The sequence below is a fragment of the Macrobrachium nipponense genome, chromosome 24 (assembly GCF_015104395.2).
Source record: "Macrobrachium nipponense isolate FS-2020 chromosome 24, ASM1510439v2, whole genome shotgun sequence".
NCBI classification, from domain to species: domain Eukaryota; kingdom Metazoa; phylum Arthropoda; class Malacostraca; order Decapoda; family Palaemonidae; genus Macrobrachium; species Macrobrachium nipponense.
The window spans coordinates 5767452-5790496 of NC_061091.1; the positions used below are offsets into that span (position 1 = coordinate 5767452).

A 23045-nucleotide genomic window follows, 5' to 3' on the forward strand; every position below is an offset into this window, starting at 1 on the left:
GTCTTTAGTTTGCCGAATATCTGCGTTAATATTAGATGTTCATCAAGGCTGTCCTTCAAAAAAAAATTTCAAGTGATTTGTAAGGCTAAAGTGAATTTCACAAAAAACCTTGACTTTGATATACATAGTTCTGCTTGTCAGAGTGTCAGAATTTGCATTTATACCGAATTCTAGATGACGGTGTGCAAGAGAGTAATGTGATAAATCAAGCCCTGAATTTGAGAAGGAAAGGTATATTAGATCATTTGAGATAGAATGTTTTATTTCATGTAGATTTTTCCATTCCATCAAATTCTATTTGCTGTATAAACATGTAGGTAGCTCAGTTAGCAAAGTACTTGGCATTAGAGACTTAATAATAAATAATGTGATATGATTATGATGTCTTTTCCACTTTGAATATTGATGTCTTGTCCACTATGAATATTGATGTCCACGTACATTTTATGAACCACAGTGGAAAAAGAATTTTCCATTCTTGGAAGTACATTTAGTTGAACAAATCTGTCATTTACCAAGTGTTTCAGTATTTTCCAAATGATTTAAGATTCGTGACCTAGACTGAGGGGCTTCAAGGGTTGCAGAAACTCCGTATTGTGAATTCTCTTGAAATAAATTTCACGTAACCAGTGAATTTGTGTGTTTAAGTGACCTTTTGATTATACACATATATATATATATATATATATATATATATATATATCATATATATCTATATATACATATATATTATATATATATTTATATATATGAATCACGGAAATGTGATATGACTTATAGATTGGCTACGTGCTGTCAAAAGCACTACAAACACTACCGGAGTCGAGGTGGATTGATGTTGTCTCCAAACCAACTAATTACCTGCGCGCGAAAGGTATATGAGGGTGAGAGGCGACATGAACTTTTAGCCTCTCGCGGTGGTGTAGTAGGTAAAAGCTTCACTGACGTTCCTGGATTTGAAAGGATCCATGGGTTCGCGCCCTGGTCCAGGCAAGCCTATTATCGAGAAAAAATTCCCCTTCGGTTAAGCATAAATGAAAATATATTAATTCCGAGGTAGAGCGAATTAGATATTAAAGGACATTGTAGCTCGATATATGTATATGAATTACGGAAATGTGATATGACTTATAGATTGGCTACGTGCTGTCAAAAGCATTACAAACACCACCGGAGTCGAGGTGGGTTGATGTTGTCTCCAAACCAACTAATTACCTGCGCGCAAAAGATATATATATATATATATATATATATATATATATATATATATATATATATATATATATATATTATATATATATACGCGAATACCACAGGAAAATGACAAGCAGAACGTTAGTAGCAAGTGCTTTCTCCTGTTTATGTATCTATTTTTTTATTTTCCTTGCCCCGAATATGCCCGAATAAACAGAAAAAGTGCTTGGTACTGACCTTCTGCCTGTCATTTTCCTGTGGTATTCACTTATATGTACTGGAGTCACGTGCATCTACTGTGAGTTTTTAAACATATATATATATATATATATATATATATATATATATATATGCTAACTATTACTTCCGATAAACATTTTAAGTTTAATTAACTAATTGAAAAACTTGCAAAAGAGTAACACACAAACAATATATATATATATATATATATATATATATATATATATATATATATATATATATAAATGATATATAAATGAATCACGGTTCGATATGGACTGGGGTCACCGCTAAACCGATGTTGGTTCTGTTAATTGTCTTAATTCTCTTCATCATTGCCTTAAGTAACACAATGTCTATATGGTCAGAGCCCCAGGCTCCATTGGAAAGGTTAATCCTATTATCTTGTTGCTTTATCAGTGAAGATTCTACCACCTGACATTTGTATATATATATATATATATATATATATATATATATGTATATATTATATATATATATAGATATATATATATATATATATGTATATATATATAATAAATATATATATATATATATGTTTGTGTGTGCATGTGTATGTGTGCACCTATGTATATTAAAATATTAATTAAACAGATTTACTGATGAGGTGGAATTTATTACAAAATAATTCACACTGGTGTTTCTGTACTCGTTCACTCCAGGGAATAATCGATGAACGCCCAGTACTCTCACCACTTTCACAACATTAGTCCTTGCGTACACAGATATCCAGAGATTGTTTCAAGATCCATTGCCAGACGGACCATAAAATTGTGTGCAGGAATACAGGAGGATGGATAATGCGGTCATGAAGTCGGTGAGAAAAATTAAGGAACCATAAAAAAGGAAGAAGACAAGTGGTAATACAAGAAGGTGTATGCTCGCATAAGGAAAAGTTCATTAGCAAGATTAAATGGATTTCAGATTGAAGAATCCAAATGGAGAGATGCCAGTTAACAGCTGCGGCTCTATGACTGTCGTTTTAGGCCTTAAGTAACCAACATGCCGATCCGACATAGGTTCCTCAGTTACATCCGAAATAGTACGGTTTTACAAGAAAATTTCTCTTGGAAAGATTAACTCAACATAAACGATAAATTAGATGTGGACGATGTATTTCGGCAATTTTCCATCATATAAATAACATGAACCATACCATGGATTGGAACTCATCCCGAATTTTCTACAAGAGCAGCTGTCGATACAAATGTCAGGAGGTAGAATCTTCACTGAATAAGCAACAAGATAATAGGATTAACCTTTCCAATGGAGCCTGGGGCTCTGACCATATATACATTGTGTTACTTAAGGCAATGATGAAGAGAATTAAGACAATTAACACAACCAACATTGGCTTAGCGGTGACCCCAGTTCACCGAAGTATAATCCTTAGCTTTAAACCAGAGTGTTTTAATTGGCCTTTTTTTACTTAATATGTATCCTGTCTTAACCGGAGGAGTTTATTTATATATATATATATATATATATATATATATATATATATATATATATATATATATATATATTGTGTGTGTGTTACTCTTTCGCAGTTTTTTTCAATAGCCTTAATTAAACTTAAAATGTTTATCGGAAGTAATAGTTAGCACGTATTTGGATTTCCTGTTAATCCCTCTATTGTATGTTGTTAATTTAGGAGGCCATTGTGAATAAATAAAACTTTACAGTGTTACTGATGAATTTTATTTCTTCATTTTTGCATTAAGTTTGGAACCAAAATTGATTAAAAATACTAAGTTGAGAAAATAGGGACATCAAATGATTGAAAGTTCAATTCCTCCAGTTAAAACATTAAGATATTTTTCTTGGGTCATTTAATGTCCTACAGTGGTGAGTTTGCTGTCATCATGATATACTTTCACGTGACTGAATTTAATGTTAGTGGTTTCATCAAAGACGCGCCTGTCGGGAATCTTGCGATCCAGAGGGAAGCCCATGGGGCGCTTGTCTGGGTAGACTTCTCCGTGAGCACCGCAGTGAGCGTGAGTGCCGCCATGCTCTGAATCTACATCAGGATGAGTGAGGTCGTAGCTACCGTCTGTGACAGCCAAGAAGAGTGAGAAGTCCATGCCGTCCTTCTTACCCTTGGGCAGGAGCATCCTGTTGGGAATTCCACAAGCCCTTTCGAATTCGTGCATGTCGAAGCTGCCGCTGTCAGCAGCATCAATAAGAGACTGGAAGCTTGGTACGTCTGGAACGGTGACTGCCGATTCGCTTGACTTCCTTTCAATGTGGTTAGCCCCAGGAGACACTGTAGAAATAAAAGTAAAGCATATTTATAACAATAATTAAAAAATAATGAGTGTAATGTAGAATAAATGAAATATGCCCTGTATATCTGATTAAATGTTGACAAAAATCCAAAGTTATTACTTACATTTCTTCCAAAACTTGTCCATTTCAATGCAATGCCAGTGACCATTTTCATAATAGAATCTCTCTCCATTGCTGTCAAAGTCAGGGCACAAATACAGACGGAAAGTAGCAACTACTTCATTGCCATTGTTGTTGTTGATGTCAGCAACAAAGGAGAAGTCGTGGTGATTAAGACGAGCAACATGTGCCTTTAGTTCCACATCAGCAATGCCTGCAGCACTGTCTACAGCATTTCGCAGGTCAAACTCATAATCTTCAAAATAAGTTCGAAGAGGTCCCTTCACTGCAATGCTTTCTACATCAATTCCAGGGAAATCCAAGTCCTCATGAGTGTATGGAGTAAGTGAATCCTTGTGTTCCTTAAAGATATTATCCATATATTTATGAAGTCTGAAGAATGTAGGATCACGAGTGGCTGTTTCAAAGTGTTCCATAACACCTGGGGGCATGTTGTATTTTCCATGGGGATCACCTTGACGACCAAGCATGATGTGAGCCAAGTTATGGAGTGCACCATAATACTGAACATTAGGACTGTACATTGATGACTCAATAATGTCACCAAGTTTGTCAATTCCCCTATCATTCATGATGTCAATGACTTTTCCATCCTTGTCAGTTATATATCCATGGGCAATAGCATCACGGATGCGGCTTTCTGTGATAATCATGTCACGGACTCTAGCTACTCCATCAACGTCTTCAAAGTGAATGTGGTCTGGGCGAGCTGGGAATTCACCACCATATTTGTATACAGTGTGTGGGGCGAAACCTTCTTCAACTGGTTTTTCCCAGTGAAGTTCGTCCACCATATCCAAGTAGTTGGAGAGACGCTCAGAATCAAAGCGCACAGTCAGCTGATGATGTACCCAGAAGAAGAGTTCTCCCTTGCGGTCCAAGTGATGTCCATATTTGTCTTCCCACCAGAAGGGGAAATCCATGTGCCAAGTGACGTGGTGCACATTCATGCCAATGTCCTCTCCAAAGTAGGCCACACGTTGTTCCTTGTTCTTTTTGGTACCAGTGAACTCCATATGGAAGCTACCTGGGGTATTGGTCATCTTGGCGGTGTAAGCTTTCTGGATAACTTCACTGTTTGTGAACATGTGAGGAGTAACTTCATAAAGTGGGGGGAGAACAATGCCATGTCCAAGATCAGAGTGAATGACAGCAGTGTAAAGGGCATACACAAACTCTCCTTCGTTCATGCGCTCTCGCCAGTATGCTGCATTGTGTACTGCGCAATCCCAAGTCTTGCACTGCATGAGTACATCGAAAAGCATCAGAGCTTCTTCCCTCTGGCGTTCATTGAAAAGAGAGAACCAGTGGTGCTGCTCCAAAAGTCTGTGATCCTTCAGTTCCTTGACAAGATGGTGTACAGCTTCACCTCCATCCTTGTACATAGAGGTGTCAGCCTCAGGATCAAAGCTTTCAGCATATCCTTTCAAGTCATCAAAGTGTAGGTGATCATATACTTTCCAGAGTAGATGGTTCACATCCTTTTGTCTCTTAGCCACTGGAACATCTAAAATACAAGAAGAAAAATAGATTTTTAAAAAAGTACGCTAGAAAGAAAAACGTCATTGTAATGAGAACGGTAATTGAACCTTAATTTTGTCTAAAAACTCTTTACATGCGATGGCAAACCACTTCGTTTGACATTCCTGTTAACACAACACTGACAGTATCTACCAACCCCAGAAAATGAGTAACCAATGGCTACTTGAATCTCACAAACTATTAAACTTTTCATTTACTGGATCAGCATCCAGATCTGGAACAATCTGAAAACTGAATCAGCACTTTCTTAGCCCATATCCCAAAACCCAACAATATCTTTTTAGAATATTCTGTAATTCTTTGGGATATATTGTTGACAAATTAGAAAGAGCAACAGACCAAAGGTTCTGAGCATGACCAAGGCCACTGAGGACACACACACACACACACACAAAAGGTTCATGCGGCTAAAGGCCTGTCTACACTAGGAAATACTGTTTTGCAAACAATGTTTCCTGTCCAGACCTCAGTTGTAGTCAGGATGCTTGTCGGTGCGGTAGCCTCTGTATTCTAATTGGCCATTTTAACGCATTCGAGGAGGGATAAGAGAAAGAAAAGAGATGGGTGAGGAAGTTTTTTTTAGAAAAAGGAGCATATCATGCTGACATTCTTTGGTGGAATTGAAAGTAGGTACATATATACACGTATACATGCATCTATGTATACATACATTGTACATGTTTATATATACATGTATAAGTATAAACATACATTATACATGTGTATTTATACATATACACACAGAAACACTAAATGTTTTCCATTCTGGATGGGAAACAAAATATGCAGTAAAAAGTATTTGCAAACTTTGCTTGCAAACAATGTTTCCTAATGTGGATGACAGGCCTCAAGATGAAAAGTTTGCAAACAATGTTTCCTAATGTGGATGACAGGCCTATTAAGATGCCACAATTCCAATCTCACCTGAAGCATCGCTCTGGAAGCCGTCCAGAGAGTGACTCTCGAAGCTAAAGCTGGGCCAGGCTGCGGCAGCAGCCAGCAGAGCGCACAAGACAAACACCTTCATTGTGTGCTGTGCCGGACCAGGGGAATCGGGGGCTCTTATATACACGCTGGCCTGGCAAGGCCGAGGCAAAGTCCGTCGCCTGTGTCACCGTGAAATCAGCAGACACTACATACCTATTGGCCTCAGATAAGGATAGTACAGTCGATTGCTCTTATCATCATCGAACGATTCTGTCAACCTCTTGTTTTCTGCTCTAGAGCTGCTTGGTGCAGAGACACAGACACACACACGACGGCAGTTGTGATACAAAAAGACCGGCATAACAAAAATAGTTGTAGGTACATGGCGGTTTTTATGAGCTTATGAGCTACAAAAAAGGTTGGTCAGCGAAGACCGTCTGAACTGATCTAGATTACAGCATTAGTTTCTTGGGGGGAAGTCTGGTAAAAGTATTTCATATACATGACACAGATTAAATGGTCTAAGTCTGTTACAAAGGGAGATGCAAATGCTCTTATTTTAAGGTCACTAAAAGGGCAACGATTTTGCTCATTCATCACGTCCTTACTTTTAATTACACTGCAGAAACGGTTTTAAAAAGAACAACTTCGTTCTCAACGTTGCCCGTCTTGTAATGGCCATACGTTCAACATAAACGCTCCTGCTTGAGTATGAATGACTCGTAAAAAACGCAGTTGACCTTATTAGAATTAGAAAGTAAGTGGGGTTGTACATGTACATCATCATTATCTGAAAATCCTGAGCTTTATGCTTGGAATAACTTTTTACAAGTTTTCACTACAGTGTTATTGAAAATGTCTGTCAGCCAATGCAAATCAGATATAAAAAAAAATAAGCAACATGTTGCTGTGGGAGATGCGGAAGGTCCAGTCACTAAACCTTGTATGAATTTAGCGTTAAAAGTTCTCACATTGTGAATCTTGTTTGATTCTGTGAGTATCAGAAGTCGCTACTAGACGTCCTCCCATTGTTCTTACCTGACGAGTGAAAGGAGCATGTTTAAGCAAAGGTATGAACCTAAGACGTTTTTGTTCTTTCAGAACACATCAGGAAAACTTGAAAGTTGTTCACGACAGGAAATGGTCTTTAGTTTGCCGAATATCTGCGTTAATATTAGATGTTCATCAAGGCTGTCCTTCAAAAAAAAATTTCAAGTGATTTGTAAGGCTAAAGTGAATTTCACAAAAAACCTTGACTTTGATATACATAGTTCTGCTTGTCAGAGTGTCAGAATTTGCATTTATACCGAATTCTAGATGACGGTGTGCAAGAGAGTAATGTGATAAATCAAGCCCTGAATTTGAGAAGGAAAGGTATATTAGATCATTTGAGATAGAATGTTTTATTTCATGTAGATTTTTCCATTCCATCAAATTCTATTTGCTGTATAAACATGTAGGTAGCTCAGTTAGCAAAGTACTTGGCATTAGAGACTTAATAATAAATAATGTGATATGATTATGATGTCTTTTCCACTTTGAATATTGATGTCTTGTCCACTATGAATATTGATGTCCACGTACATTTTATGAACCACAGTGGAAAAAGAATTTTCCATTCTTGGAAGTACATTTAGTTGAACAAATCTGTCATTTACCAAGTGTTTCAGTATTTTCCAAATGATTTAAGATTCGTGACCTAGACTGAGGGGCTTCAAGGGTTGCAGAAACTCCGTATTGTGAATTCTCTTGAAATAAATTTCACGTAACCAGTGAATTTGTGTGTTTAAGGGACCTTTTGATTATGCATATATATATGATATATATATTATATAATATAATATAATATATTAATATATTTATATTATATATAATATATAATACTATATATATATTATTATAATTATTATAATATATATAATATATAATATAATATAATATATATATCTATATATATATATTAATTATATATATATAAGTATATATATATTAATATATATATATATATATATATAATATATATAATATTATATATCATATATATATAAAATATAGATTATATATACATATATATCTATATATATATATATATATATATATATATATATATAATGAATCACCGAAATGTGATATGACTTATAGATTGGCTACGTGCTGTCAAAAGCACTACAAACACTACCGGAGTCGAGGTGGGTTGATGTTGTCTCCAAACCAACTAATTACCTGCGCGCGAAAGGTATATGAGGGTGAGAGGCGACATGAACTTTTAGCCTCTCTCGGTGGTGTAGTAGGTAAAAGTCTTCACTGACGTTCCTGGATTTGAAAGGATCCATGGGTTCGCGCCCTGGTCCAGGCATGCCTATTATCGAGAAAAAATTCCCCTTCGGTAAGCATAAATGAAAATATATTAATTCCGAGGTAGAGCGAATTAGATATCAAAGGACATTGTAGCTCGATATATGTATATGAATCACGGAAATGTGATATGACTTATAGATTGGCTACGTGCTGTCAAAAGCATTACAAACACCACCGGAGTCAAGGTGGGTTGATGTTGTCTCCAAACCAACTAATTACCTGCGCGCAAAAGATATATATATTATATATTTATATATATATATATATATATCTATATATATAAAAGCGCGAATACCACAGGAAAATGACAAGCAGAACGTTAGTAGCAAGCGCTTTCTCCTGTTTATGTATCTATTTTTTTATTTTCCTTGCCCGAATATGCCCGAATAAACAGAAAAAAGTGCTTGGTACTGACCTTCTGCCTGTCATTTTCCTGTGGTATTCACTTATATGTACTGGAGTCACGTGCATCTACTGTGAGTTTTTAAACATATATATATATATATATATATATATATATATATATATATATATATATATATGCTAACTATTACTTCCGATAAACATTTTAAGTTTAATTAATTAATTGAAAAAACTGCAAAAGAGTAACACACGCACAATATATATATATATATATATATATATATATATATATATATATATATATATATATATATATATATATATATATAAATATATATGAATGACACGGTTCGATGTGGACTGGGGTCACCGCTAAGCCGATGTTGGTTTTGTTAACTGTCTTAATTCTCTTCATCATATCATTGCCTTAAGTAACACAATGTCTATATGGTCAGAGCCCCAGGCTCCATTGGAAAGGTTATTCCTATTATCTTGTTGCTTTATCAGTGAAGATTCTACCACCTGACATTTGTGTATATATATATATATATATATATATATATATATATATATATATATATATATATATATGTATATATATATATATAAATAGTATATATATATATATATATATATTATATATAATAATGTATATATAATATATATATATATATATGAATAAGTATATATATATATATATATATATATATATATATATATATATATGTATATATATATATATATATATATATATATATATATATATATATATATATTATATATGTTTGTGTGTGATGTGTATATGTGCACTTATGTATATTAAAATATTAATTAAACAGATTTACTGATGAGGTGGAATTTATTACAAAATAATTCACACTGGTGTTTCTGTACTTGTTCACTCCAGGGAATAATCGATGAACGCCCAGTACTCTCACCACTTTCACAACATCATTAGACCCTGCGTACACCGATATCCAGAGATTGTTTCAAGATCCATTGCCAGACGGACCATAAAATTGTGTGCAGGAATACAGGAGGATGGATAATGCGGTCATGAAGTCGGTGAGAAAAATTAAGGAACCATAAAAAAGGAAGAAGACAAGTGGTACTACAAGAAGGTGTATGCTCGCATAAGGAAAAGTTCATTAGCAAGATTAAATGAATTTCAGATTGAAGAATCCAAATGGAGAGATGCCAGTTAACAGCTGCGGCTCTATGACTGTCGTTTTAGACCTTAAGTAACCAACATGCCGATCCGACATAGGTTCCTCAGTTACATCCGAAATAGTACGGTTTTACAAGAAAATTTCTCTTGGAAAGATTAACTCAACATAAACGATAAATTAGATGTGGACGATGTAGTTCGGCAATTTTCCATCATATAAATAACATGAACCATACCATGGATTGGAACTCATCCCGAATTTTCTACAAGAGCAGCTGTCGATACAAATGTCAGGTGGTAGAATCTTCACTGAATAAGCAACAAGATAATAGGATTAACCTTTCCAATGGAGCCTGGGGCTCTGACCATATAGACATTGTGTTACTTAAGGCAATGATGAAGAGAATTAAGACAATTAACAGAACCAACATCGGCTTAGCGGTGACCCCAGTCCACCGAAGTATAATCCTTAGCTTTAAACCAGAGTGTTTTAATTGGCCTTTTTTTTACTTAATATGTATCCTGTCTTAACGGAAGAGTTTATATATACATATATATATATATATATATATATATATATATCTATATATATATATTGTGTGTGTGTTACTCTTTCGCAGTTTTTTTCAATAGCCTTAATTAAACTTAAAATGTTTATCGGAAGTAATAGTTAGCACGTATTTGGATTTCATGTTAATCCCTCTATTGTATGTTGTTAATTTAGGAGGCCATTGTGAATAAATAAAACTTTACAGTGTTACTGATGAATTTTATTTCTTCATTTTTGCATTAAGTTTGGAACCAAAATTGATTAAAAATACTAAGTTGAGAAAATAGGGACATCAAATGATTGAAAGTTCAATTCCTCCAGTTAAAACATTAAGATATTTTTCTTGGGTCATTTAATGTCCTACAGTGGTGAGTTTGCTGTCATCATGATATACTTTCACGTGACTGAATTTAATGTTAGTGGTTTCATCAAAGACGCGCCTGTCGGGAATCTTGCGATCCAGAGGGAAGCCCATGGGGCGCTTGTCTGGGTAGACTTCTCCGTGAGCACCGCAGTGAGCGTGAGTGCCGCCATGCTCTGAATCTACATCAGGATGAGTGAGGTCGTAGCTACCGTCTGTGACAGCCAAGAAGAGTGAGAAGTCCATGCCGTCCTTCTTACCCTTGGGCAGGAGCATCCTGTTGGGAATTCCGCAAGCCCTTTCGAATTCGTGCATGTCGAAGCTGCCACTGTCAGCAGCATCAATAAGAGACTGGAAGCTTGGTACGTCTGGAACTGTGACTGCCGATTCGCTTGACTTCCTTTCAATGTGGTTAGCCCCAGGAGACACTGCAGAAGTAGAGAATTTTATAAATCACAGTTAGTAATACAAAGAGCTTTATGGTCATCCTTTTTATTTAATATGGAAGGAAATGGACCTAGTAATTAAGTTGAAATAATTAATTAGTTATACATAAAACAAAGGAAAATAGAAGTCTAAATAATCAAATATAAGTGAGAGGATTTTCCTCATAAGGATAATGAATATATAGCATATGTACATATGAAAATAAGAATTAAAGTCATTACTCACATTTCTTCCAGAACTTGTCCATTTCAATGCAGTGCCAATGACCATCGTCATAATCAAATTTCTCGCCAGTATTGTCATAATCTGGACACAGATACAGACGGAAAGTAGCAACTACTTCATTGCCATTGTTGTTGTTGATGTCAGCAACAAAGGAGAAGTCGTGGTGATTAAGACGAGCAACATGTGCCTTTAGTTCCACATCAGCAATGCCTGCAGCACTGTCTACAGCATTTCGCAGGTCAAACTCATAATCTTCAAAATAAGTTCGAAGAGGTCCCTTCACTGCAATGCTTTCTACATCAATTCCAGGGAAATCCAAGTCCTCATGAGTGTATGGAGTAAGTGAATCCTTGTGTTCCTTAAAGATATTATCCATATATTTATGAAGTCTGAAGAATGTAGGATCACGAGTGGCTGTTTCAAAGTGTTCCATAACACCTGGGGGCATGTTGTATTTTCCATGGGGATCACCTTGACGACCAAGCATAATGTGAGCCAAGTTATGGAGTGCACCATAATACTGAACATTAGGACTGTACATAGAGGATTCAATAATGTCACCAAGTTTGTCAATTCCCTTGTCATTCATGATGTCGATGATTTTACCATCCTTGTCAGTAATATATCCATGGGCAATAGCATCACGGATGCGTCTTTCCATGATAATCATGTCACGGACTCTAGCAACATCATCAACGTCTTCAAAGTGAATGTGGTCTGGGCGAGCTGGGAATTCACCACCATATTTGTATACAGTGTGTGGGGCGAAACCTTCTTCAATTGATTTTTCCCAGTGAAGTTCGTCCACCATATCCAGGTAGTTGGAGAGACGCTCAGAATCAAAGCGCACAGTCAGCTGATGATGTACCCAGAAGAAGAGTTCTCCCTTGCGGTCCAAGTGATGTCCATATTTGTCTTCCCACCAGAAGGGGAAATCCATGTGCCAAGTGACGTGGTGCACATTCATGCCAATGTCCTCTCCAAAGTAGGCCACACGTTGTTCCTTGTTCTTTTTGGTACCAGTGAACTCCATATGGAAGCTACCTGGGGTATTGGTCATCTTGGCAGTGTAAGCTTTCTGGATAACTTCACTGTTTGTGAACATGTGAGGAGTAACTTCATAAAGTGGGGGGAGAACAATGCCATGTCCAAGATCAGAGTGAATGACAGCAGTGTAAAGGGCATACACAAACTCTCCTTCATTCATGCGCTCTCGCCAGTATGCTGCATTGTGTACTGCGCAATCCCAAGTCTTGCACTGCATGAGTACATCGAAAAGCATCAGAGCTTCTTCCCTCTGGCGTTCATTGAAAAGAGAGAACCAGTGGTGCTGCTCCAAAAGTCTGTGATCCTTCAGTTCCTTGACAAGATGGTGCACAGCTTCACCTCCATCCTTGTACATAGAGGTGTCAGCCTCAGGATCAAAGCTTTCAGCATATCCTTTCAAGTCATCAAAGTGTAGGTGGTCATATACTTTCCAGAGTAGATGGTTCACATCCTGTTGTCTCTTAGCCACTGGAACATCTAAAAATATAATATAAAGTGTATTTTAAAGTGTTATATACTTACTCATGATCGCTGGATTGTGGAATTTTAGTGAAAAATGTGTTTCATGCCTATTTACTTACAGTATTTGAGACTTGGGTCTAAGAAGGCTAAATTAAATCTAGAATCCTAGCAATTGTAGGGTGGTAGATAGGACAAGACATATTTCACTGTAATATTCCTTTTATTCAGACCCTTTTCTATTCAAAATGAATTATTTTCATCAGTATGTCAATAATCATTCACTACTGACTGTCTCTAGGAAAATTGAGTGGTGTAACTTTTAAACTAAGCACTTCCTGTAAATATGAATGATAAAGAATATGAGACTCGAGTAACATTCATAAGAAAAGGAAGAAAATCTGGTGTAATAGTCATTGTGCCCCGTTTCATGGTATATTTGATTTATACAGTTGCTAAGCTGCTAGATGTCTTTTGTGCGTTTTTCATAACACAGTTATCTGTTAGGCTTCTAGATTCTGCGTATCCCTTAGAGACAGTGTCAAAAAAAACTAAAAATGTTAATTTGTATTTTTAAAAAAAGCAGAAAACCATCCTTATATATATTAATGTTAGTTACCTTTATCATCGTAATTAATATCTGGAATATGATCAAGCCTCTGGAAGGCAAATGATTCAGATTATTGTAAACTGAAAACACCTTCGCAACCTCACCTGAAGCATCGCCCTGAAAGCCATCCAGTGAGTGGCTCCCAAAGTCCAAGCTGGGCCAGGCGGCGGCAGCAGCCAACAGAGCGCACAAGACAAACACCTTCATTGTGCTGTGCCGGACCAGGGAAATCGGGGCCCTTATATACCCACTAGTTTTTTCATCACAGCCCAGCCAGTCTTAATGCCACTTGAAATTATCTCCATAGGCCGTAGACATTGATAAAATCGTTGCCGGCTTCTGTTATCTCTCTTCGCTCGAGTCTTTCAGCTTCTTTTCGATTCGCGTTAAGTTCTGTAGTAAGTATCTACTTGTAAGACAAACTGAGGACAAACGATGATAACTATAGAACATTACCCTAGCCTAGATGATCCCACTTCAGAAAGCATGTTTTAATGACAGGTCTTTCATTAGTTCTTGACTTGAAGATTTGTCATGCTCAGCTTTAATCGTTTTTACTAGCACTTTTAGTGATCAGCTTTCTAATCATATAGTTGTTCCTATGGAGAGTGATGTACTTGGCAGCATATTTAGAGTAAGCCTGAATGAACGTGTGGGAAAAGAAAAGGTATGAACTTGAAGAACTTAATAGAAAGCTCTGAAAGTCTGGATGTAAAAGGAAAGAGAGTAATAACCGTTACATGACTAGATTAAAAACTAACTTGGTGAGGAGATGCATAGACTGTATTTTTTACTTTGAAAATCAAGATAAATACGCAAACAAAAATTGACACCTCCATTATGTTTGACGAAGCAGACTGTGAGGTATACATAAACAAGTGACTGACTGAGCAAGTTTACCTTGGTTTCATTTTCATCAGGAATTAGAAAGGTGTATTATCCTGTTATGTAAGCTGTATTACAGTTAGGCTTATTGTAAGTGACTGGAAGTTTATATTCTTTTAAGGCACAGCTACCCAAGACAAACTCAGTCACTGCTATCAAAAGAAGTTAAGAAAACTATAAAAATAAATTGTGTTATTAATCTTCATTTTTACATATTATTGAATCTGCTTTTCAAACAAAAAGCCTCAAAGGTGCAAGAGGTAAAGAAGAAAGCAACTCTATTCGTGTTCTGGAGATGAATCATTGGTCCGAAGGAGTGATGGTGCTAGAAGCCAATGGGTGAAAGATTTTATTTAAAAAAATTATGTATGAAAATGTTAACTGGTGTGTAAAGTTATTTAAATGACAACCATCTCTCAAAAGTAATACCTAAATATTACACATAGAGTTGAGTCAGCTTTGGAATGAATCACATGTAATAGCTGGATGTTTCCTTAAAATGTAAAAAAAAAAAAAGCCACAAACCTTGGTCTTTTGAGGCAAGCTTTAGCCAGTGATTAGATGTGGTCGTTCCAAGATCTTTTTTGTGAAAAGTTTTGTCTGTATAGTCTAGAATTTTGTCCACATCAATATAATTGGAAACACGCAGGGAGAGGCAATATGTAGGTAATGTAGTACCTGAAAGTGGGCTATCTGACAGAAACTTGTAATCAGTTTGCAAAGAGGTGTGAAGCCATAAGCAGAAGTATGACCAACAGCCCATGACAGACCTAATCTAAAGCCCTAGCAATGTCAATAACACAGGAGTGGGTTTCTTAAGAATTGTTCAGATGGTTATCATCAGATAAGAATAAGAAAGACTAAAAGATCTGTACCCATAGCAATAGATCTGTTAAATTGAGGGCAATTAGAAACAATCCAGTTCTGACTCTAGCTCATAAAAAGAAAGGTAACCTCACAAAACCAATGATGAAATTGTCTTTATATCTAAATCAGTCTGAATACCAGAGGAAAGATTTTAACAGAATATAGAGAACTTAATAGTCGTACTCACCAGCGGCAGCCAGGGCCACCAGAGTGCACAAGACTAACACCTTCATGGTGATGTGCCCCAGCAGTGACCCTGTCTGCCTTATATACCCCTCCAGGTGCTTGCTGGCCAAGACAAAGGTCGCTGCAACAGCTGATAACGTTGCAGGCGAATGAAAGCTCGTGCGCAACTGATAGTATTACTGAAGCAGCCATGCCCCCAGCAAAGTCTCTCTCTCTCTCTCTCTCTCTCTCTCTCTCTCTCTCTCTCTCTCTCTCTCATTCATATACAGTTGATTCATTTCTTGTAAAGATCAATTGGATTATATTATTTGAAATAAGAATAATTGGGGTTTATGGTCAGTTTGCTTTGTGCCACCTGCTTAGTTTCCAATACTTACACCACTGCTTCAGTTTCCAGTACTTGAATGTATTGTTGATTGTGACAGTACTCGATTTGTCGAAATCCACTTAGAACAGTGTGTGTAAGCAGCCTATTTATACAAATATTCACTGTAAAGTTCCTCTTTAGCACCCCTATTTTCTCTAATTTCTCGTGAGGCTAGTCCTCTTCCACTGCTAATTTCTTCCATTAGATGAATTTATAACACTGGAAAAGGACCTTTTCCTGCTATTGCCAATAAAGATAGCTTTCTTAGGTGCTAAGGCACAACACTTTAGCCTCTTTGAAATTGAGCGCTCTGTCAGTATTCGACATAAACCTGTTCTGCAGCACAAGGTGGTACTCAAGCTCTCGGCTCCTGTTCCATTCTCAGCATGGAAGAAATATCGCTGAAGTACTTTTGTCTTGAAGGTTTTTTGATCGCCCTGCATCACCTGCTGTTCTGTCTAGAAGCCGGGAAAGGGGGCAGAGATGATGATCACCAAAATTGCCAGGGTGTGAATGGCTAGGTAAAGCAGCGCAGCTATATCTGTTTAGCTTTTCAATCTATCCTTGCGCGTTAATCCCTCGCTTATGGTTTTGCCTGGAACCTGTCATTTACTGTATTGTTTCTACTTTTGCTTTCCTTACTGGCTTATCCCCGCGAAGAGAGGTGGGTGGCAGCCGTTATTGCCGGCAATTTACCTCACACAGTGCATTATAGGCATAACTTGAGGGGTTTTTGCAGCGTCCCTTCGGCCCCTAGCTGCAACTTTTTTCATTCCCTCTACTATCCCTCCATTCATATTCGCTTTCTTCCATCTGACTTTCCACCCTCCCTAACACTTTTCTGACAGTGCAAATTCGAAGCTTTGTTCCTGTTACACCTTTCAAACCTTCTTATTGTCAGTTTCTCTTTAAGTGCTGAATGATGTCATTCTATTTTCTACCTATCCATTTTACTGGCTTATCACACTGGCAGCTTGAGTGTGATGGTTCTTTAAGTAGATGCTTGGTTTAAGATTAAGACAATAAAGTGACCTCTGACCTAAATGCCCTCAATACCCGCATGTCACTAAAACTGGAGACGACTTAGATGCTCCCATAGCCAATCTTACTCCTCCGAGATGAATTGAATTAAACGTTTCAGGGTTATTAGTCTCTGTTGAGGTGTAGACTTCACACCCATCATTCAGTTTTGAAGAGGCTGAAGTTTTGTCCCTTAACATCTGAGTTCGGTCAGTACCCCAGGAAGTATGTGACAGGACTTTAAGGACATTGATTGCTTCCAGGGGTTTTGTCTTAATACAGTTCGGATACGGAATCCAAGCTATCAAAAACCAACCCAAGTAACCTTGTTACAGTAACACACGGCATTGTCTGCCTTTGTTTGATGACCAGATCTGGATCAGGATGAATTCCACTTATAAGTTAAAAGTATTTGGTTGCCATTTTACTGAAAACCTTAAACCATTCATATCAGCCCACTTTACTACATTATGAGTGCAAAGCAGAAGAAAGGATTACTGAGTTTGGTTGAATCTTCCAGAAATTTAGGAACAATTGTGGTGAAAATATTACCTGCAGGAAATCAAATATTATACCCCAGGAATTCTGACTGCAGATCCAGATAAGAGACGTTACCATTTCTTCCTTTTTCCAAATAAACAACCCATGTGCTGTATTCATCCAATCAAAAGGAGCTACAGATCTTGAAGGCTCGAAGCAGACACTTATTCTTTTCTCTCAGATGAGTGATTGATATGAATTTCAAGAGATTTGTCTTGAAATGACAGCAATTATCGATTAGTCTTTATTGAAAAATAAAAAAAAGGTTATTGAAATAAAGAAGCGTCTTCAATTGATAAGGACTCTCTTGTCCCCATTTTTGTTTGTCTTTTTACCTCTCTCTCTTCAAAAGATTTGAATAATTCCGGAATTGTCTGTCTTTACAAAGAACTATGTGCCTGCTAAGGAGATCGAGCAGTTTTGTTTTATGAGATATGACTTTTCGGATCTTTCATAGCTAGCGGGGGTCGATATCTACGACTAATATTTCTTGGGGCCATTATCCTTATGATATTCACAGTCTTTGGATTATGCTTTTACGGCAATCCTCAACGGGCTTGTACTAAACACGCCGCGAAGGTGGATACATGTCAGGTTAAAACCCTTATGGGGTCACTATCTAGGGAAGATTTAACTTTTCTAATGAAACAAGCTGGCATTTTACAGCCGTTCATGCCAGATGGAAGTCATTCCTTTATTCTTTGAATATGATAGCAGACTGTTATTCCCACTATTGGTTCTTCTTGTAGAAATTGCATGTCGAATTTTCATTTGTTCATTGATCATCACTTCCATCCATATCCCTGTCTTCTTCTGGACATAAGAGGGAAACATTGCGTATCCAAAAGCTATAAAGAAGATGAAGGTGTCCAAGAATAATTTCTCAAATACTGGGATTGGAATGCAAGCAGAGGTCTTGAGTGCCACCGTGCGTTGATGTTGATGTTCAGTGTCGATGTATTAAGTAGAGCTTTTGTTTTATATATCCGAGTAAAGTTATCTTTACTAGATATAGTGGGAGAAGGACTTGTCAAAATACTAAAAATTGTGGTAATTTCATATATTAGCAATGACAGAGGACTAGGCTCATGAGTAATTAGAAATAAATGAGGTGTCAAAGAGGAACTTGATAAAGAATATTTACATAAATAGGCTGTTATCAACAATGCGCTGAGCATAGTGGAAACTGAACTAGTGGTACAAAAGCACCTGACCATAAACCTAATGGTAGAAGAAGTTCTATTCATTCATTTACATTTTAAATAACATAATCCCATTAATCTCATACGAGATGAATAAAGATATGGTTTAAAAAACTTTATCTTTGTGCTGCTAATGTTTGTGACCTGTTTTAGCTACTTTATTTGCCAATGACATGAATACAGTGGGGCTGATCATCTTTTTTTCCAGATTTGATAACTGAGTCTCAAGTACGATGCTCCATATAAGTTAATCATACAACTGAAATAAATAAATATTCATGGAAAAAGGTTATGATATAGTTATTAGGACAGAAATCTTTTATTCATTATTAATGATTTCTTGGCATGTCAAGTACAAAGTTCCTTGTAACTGATTCATGAAAGAATTTTCAAAAACCAAAAACCAGTCATGGATGAAAGAAGAAAATTTAGAACCATCTGACATCACTTAATGATGGTGTTCATCGTGGTAAACCTTCACGTGAGTGAATTTGATGTTTGTGGTCTCATCGAAGACACGTCTGTCTGGGATGCTGCGGTCAAGTGGGAAGCCCATGGGACGCTTGTCGGGATAAGTTTCTCCATGAACGCCACAGAGGGCGTGAGTGCCGCCATGCTCAGGATCGCCATTAGAGTGTGTCAAATCGTGTTTGCCATCTGTGACAGCCAGCCAGAGGGAGAACTCCATGCCGTCCCTCTTACCCTTGGGCAAGAGCATCCTGTTGGGGATACCACAGGACCTCTCAAAATCGTGCATGTCAAAGCTGCCACTGTCAGCAGCATTTATGAGAGACTGGAAGCTTGGTACATCAGGGACGGTCACTGCAGATTCGGTTGACTTCCTCACAATGTGGTTATTTCCTGGAGCCACTGTATCAAAAGAAAAATAAATTACAAATTAAGAAATAAAAATCATAAGAAAAACTCATTGAAATTCAGAATGGATATCTAATACAAAAGCTTCTTCTTTGTTTGACATATTATCAAAAAAGATATTCCTGTTGTGATACTATATTCTGACACATAATATCAAACAGTACTCACACTTCTTCCAGAATTTGTCCATTTCAATGCAGTGCCAGTGGCCACTGGTGTAATCAAATTTCTCGCCATTGTTGTCATAATCGGGGCACAAGTAGACACGGAAAGTTCCAAGGACCTCACCGCCATTGTTGTTCTTGACATCAGCAACAAAGGAGAAGTCGTTGTGGTTCAGACGGTCGACATTAGCTTTGAGTTCGACGTCTTCGATGCCTTGTGCACTGTCTACTGCATTGCGCAGATCGAATTCATAGTGCTCAAAGTAAGTTTTTAGCTCGCCCTCAACACCAACATTTTCGATGTCAACGCCAGGGAAATCCAAGTCGTCATGAGTGTAGGGAGGAAGGCTATCCTTGTGTTCCTTAAAGATGTTGTCCATATATTTATGAAGTCTGAAGAATGTAGGATCACGGGTGGCTGTTTCAAAGTGTTCCATAACACCTGGGGGCATGTTGTATTTTCCATGGGGATCACCTTGACGACCAAGCATGACGTGAGCAGTATTATGGAGTGCGCCATAATACTGAGCATTAGGACTGTACATAGAGGATTCAATAATGTCACCAAGTTTGTCAATTCCCTCGTCATTCATGATGTCGATGACTTTTCCATCCTTGTCAGTGATGTATCCATGAGATATAGCATCATGGATACGACTTTCCATGATAATCATATCACGAACTCGAGCTACGCCATCAACGTCCTCAAAGTGGATGTGGTCAGGACGGGCTGGGAATTCGCCACCATATTTGTAGATAGTGTGAGGGGCAAATCCTTCCTCAACTGGTTTCTCCCATTGAAGTTCATCTACCATGTCCAAATAGTTGGAGAGACGCTCAGAATCAAAGCGCACAGTCAGCTGATGATGTACCCAGAAGAAGAGTTCTCCCTTGCGGTCCAAGTGATGTCCATACTTGTCTTCCCACCAGAAGGGGAAATCCATGTGCCATGTAACGTGATGTACATTCATACCAATGTCCTCTCCGAAGTAGGCTACACGTTGTTCCTTGTTCTTTTTGGTTCCAGTGAATTCCATCTCGAATTTACCTGGGGTGTTGGTCATCTTTGCTGTGTAAGCCTTCTGGATAACTTCACTGTTTGTGAACAGGTGAGGGGTAACTTCATAGAGTGGGGGGAGAACAATGCCGTGTCCAAGATCAGAGTGAATGACAGCAGTGTAAAGGGCATACACAAACTCTCCTTCATTCATGTGCTCACGCCAGTATGCAGCATTTTTAACAGCACAGTCCCAGTCCTTGCACTGCATGAATACATCGAAAAGCATCAGAGCTTCTTCCCTGTGGCGTTCATTGAAAAGGGAGAACCAGTGGTGTTGTTCCAAGAGTCTGTGGTCCTTGTATTCTTTGGCCAAGTGATGAACGGCTTCACCTCCATCCTTGTACATAGAGGTGTCTCCTTCAGGGTTGAAGGATGATGCATATCCTTTCAGGTCATCAAAATGGAGGTGATCATAGATCTTCCACAGGAGATGGTTCACATCCTGTTGTCTCTTGACGAGAGGGACATCTGTGGAAAAGGATTTATTTACATTTAAATCAGCTCTGTACAAAAGGCCATACTTTCAAAAGTACGAATAAAATGGGGTAAATTATAAAATTCAAACAAATGAGAAGTTTGGTTATGTCAGATTGTAGATGGTTCACATCCTGTTGTCTCTTGGCCAAGGGGACATCTGTGAAAATAGGATCGATTTCCATTTAGTAAAGCTGTATGAAAAGGCAATTGAAATATTGTATTGAAATCAGGCACATTATTAAAATGAAACTGAGCATAAATTTGATTATGTTAGTTTTAAAAACTGTTCATTTACTTTCGTAAATATTTTACTAATTTTCACATAAATATGAAAAGTATTTATTCCACTGGCGAGCAAGTGGGAACGAGTCTGAACTTCATTTACATTCTTTCGATGATTTCTAATTATATATTACCTTATTGTCTTTCACAAATCATAAACAATACTAGAAACAGAATCGAGAACTTGATGAGGAGAAAATTTCGAAAACCTTACTTTAAGAAATGTTAAGAAAATAGCAGATATTTAATAGTGGAAATTTGCTGTGTATGAAAATCCACTTATAAATAATATTCGAAACTCTGAATGATAAGGTTTGATAAACCTTAGCTTTTTTCTAATTCACTCTTTATCTTTTCACCCATAAAGACCAAAGTATGGGGAAATAGAAGAATTATTAAGACGACTGACAGCAATACGGTTGTGGTTTTCTTATTCTTTCCTCGTGTCCTCATGACCGAGTTATATTCAGGTTGTGTAAACTGATTTTCCTATGTTTCATTTATCATGAAGTCAGTCGATCTAAAAAAAATCATTCACTTTTTAATTATGAAAAATTAGGTAAAGACAGATTTCAACTGTCCCCATTAATTACGAGGTATGTTTTGTGGACCTTGTTGGATCGGTTGTCACTTAGAGAAAATGAATTCACGCCGATCTCACAAGAAAAGATGAGATGCTTTTTGTCTCTGAAGACTTAGCAATAGATCTGTTAAATTGAGGGCAATTAGAAACAATCCAGTTCTGACTCTAGCTCATAAAAAGAAAGGTAACCTCACAAAACAAATGATGAAATTGTCTTTATATCTAAATCAGTCTGAATACCAAAGGAAAGATTTTAACAGAATATAGAGAACTTAAAAGTCATACTCACCAGCGGCAGCCAGGGCCACCAGAGTGCACAAGACTAACACCTTCATGGTGATGTGCCCCAGCAGTGACCCTGTCTGCCTTATATACCCCTCCAGGTGCTTGCTGGCCAAGACAAAGGTCGCTGCAACAGCTGATAACGTTGCAGGGGAATGAAAGCTCGTGCGCAACTGATAGTATTACTGAAGCAGCCATGTCCCCAGCAAAGTCTCTCTCTCTCTCTCTCTCTCTCTCTCTCTCTCTCTCTCTCTCTCTCTCTCTCTCTCTCATTCATATACAGTTGATTCATTTCTTGTAAAGATCAATTGGATTATATTATTTGAGATA

At 37.3% G+C, this 23045-nt stretch overlaps 4 protein-coding genes across 5 annotated transcripts in view; 1 reads left to right on the top strand and 3 right to left on the bottom strand.

Moving 5' to 3' along the window:
• The window catches only part of LOC135205775 (trypsin alpha-3-like), a 281700-nt gene that overhangs the window by 136340 nt on the left and 122315 nt on the right, over positions 1-23045 (top strand). The window lies entirely within an intron of this gene.
• LOC135205388 (hemocyanin B chain-like) lies at positions 3141-6489 on the bottom strand. The gene is made up of 3 exons (XM_064235882.1): positions 6334-6489; positions 3851-5374; positions 3141-3724 (listed from the first exon to the last, which is right to left on the bottom strand). The coding sequence occupies exons 1-3, from the start codon at positions 6434-6436 to the stop codon at positions 3288-3290; spliced, it is 2064 nt and encodes a 687-aa protein (XP_064091952.1). The 5' UTR covers positions 6437-6489; the 3' UTR covers positions 3141-3287.
• LOC135205389 (hemocyanin B chain-like) lies at positions 10981-15914 on the bottom strand. 2 transcript variants are annotated; one of them, XM_064235884.1, is made up of 4 exons: positions 15864-15914; positions 14029-14317; positions 11809-13332; positions 10981-11564 (listed from the first exon to the last, which is right to left on the bottom strand). In XM_064235884.1, the coding sequence occupies exons 2-4, from the start codon at positions 14129-14131 to the stop codon at positions 11128-11130; spliced, it is 2064 nt and encodes a 687-aa protein (XP_064091954.1). In that variant the 5' UTR covers positions 14132-14317; positions 15864-15914; the 3' UTR covers positions 10981-11127. The 2 variants fall into 2 exon arrangements, with proteins under 2 accessions (XP_064091954.1, XP_064091953.1); XM_064235883.1 differs by lacking the exon at positions 15864-15914 and having other exon boundaries at positions 14029-14543.
• On the bottom strand, positions 19433-22875 carry LOC135205390 (hemocyanin B chain-like). Its single transcript, XM_064235885.1, has 3 exons — positions 22723-22875; positions 20036-21559; positions 19433-19861 (listed from the first exon to the last, which is right to left on the bottom strand). The coding sequence occupies exons 1-3, from the start codon at positions 22766-22768 to the stop codon at positions 19440-19442; spliced, it is 1992 nt and encodes a 663-aa protein (XP_064091955.1). The 5' UTR covers positions 22769-22875; the 3' UTR covers positions 19433-19439.

What these genes read in the sequence shown, in the direction of transcription:
- LOC135205388 (XM_064235882.1), bottom strand. Translation starts at nt 6,436, where the DNA reads ATGAAGGTGTTTGTCTTGTGCGCTCTGCTGGCTGCTGCCGCAGCCTGG. An exon ending in CTTCCAGAGCGATGCTTCAG is followed by an intron (nt 5,375 to 6,333) that starts GTGAGATTGGAA and finishes CTTGTATTTTAG; the next exon opens with ATGTTCCAGTGGCTAAGAGA. An exon ending in GGACAAGTTTTGGAAGAAAT is followed by an intron (nt 3,725 to 3,850) that starts GTAAGTAATAAC and finishes TTATTTCTACAG; the next exon opens with TGTCTCCTGGGGCTAACCAC.
- LOC135205389 (XM_064235884.1), bottom strand. Translation starts at nt 14,131, where the DNA reads ATGAAGGTGTTTGTCTTGTGCGCTCTGTTGGCTGCTGCCGCCGCCTGG. An exon ending in CTTTCAGGGCGATGCTTCAG is followed by an intron (nt 13,333 to 14,028) that starts GTGAGGTTGCGA and finishes TTATATTTTTAG; the next exon opens with ATGTTCCAGTGGCTAAGAGA. An exon ending in GGACAAGTTCTGGAAGAAAT is followed by an intron (nt 11,565 to 11,808) that starts GTGAGTAATGAC and finishes CTACTTCTGCAG; the next exon opens with TGTCTCCTGGGGCTAACCAC.
- LOC135205390 (XM_064235885.1), bottom strand. Translation starts at nt 22,768, where the DNA reads ATGAAGGTGTTAGTCTTGTGCACTCTGGTGGCCCTGGCTGCCGCTG. An exon ending in GGTGGCCCTGGCTGCCGCTG is followed by an intron (nt 21,560 to 22,722) that starts GTGAGTATGACT and finishes CCTTTTCCACAG; the next exon opens with ATGTCCCTCTCGTCAAGAGA. An exon ending in GGACAAATTCTGGAAGAAGT is followed by an intron (nt 19,862 to 20,035) that starts GTGAGTACTGTT and finishes CTTTTGATACAG; the next exon opens with TGGCTCCAGGAAATAACCAC.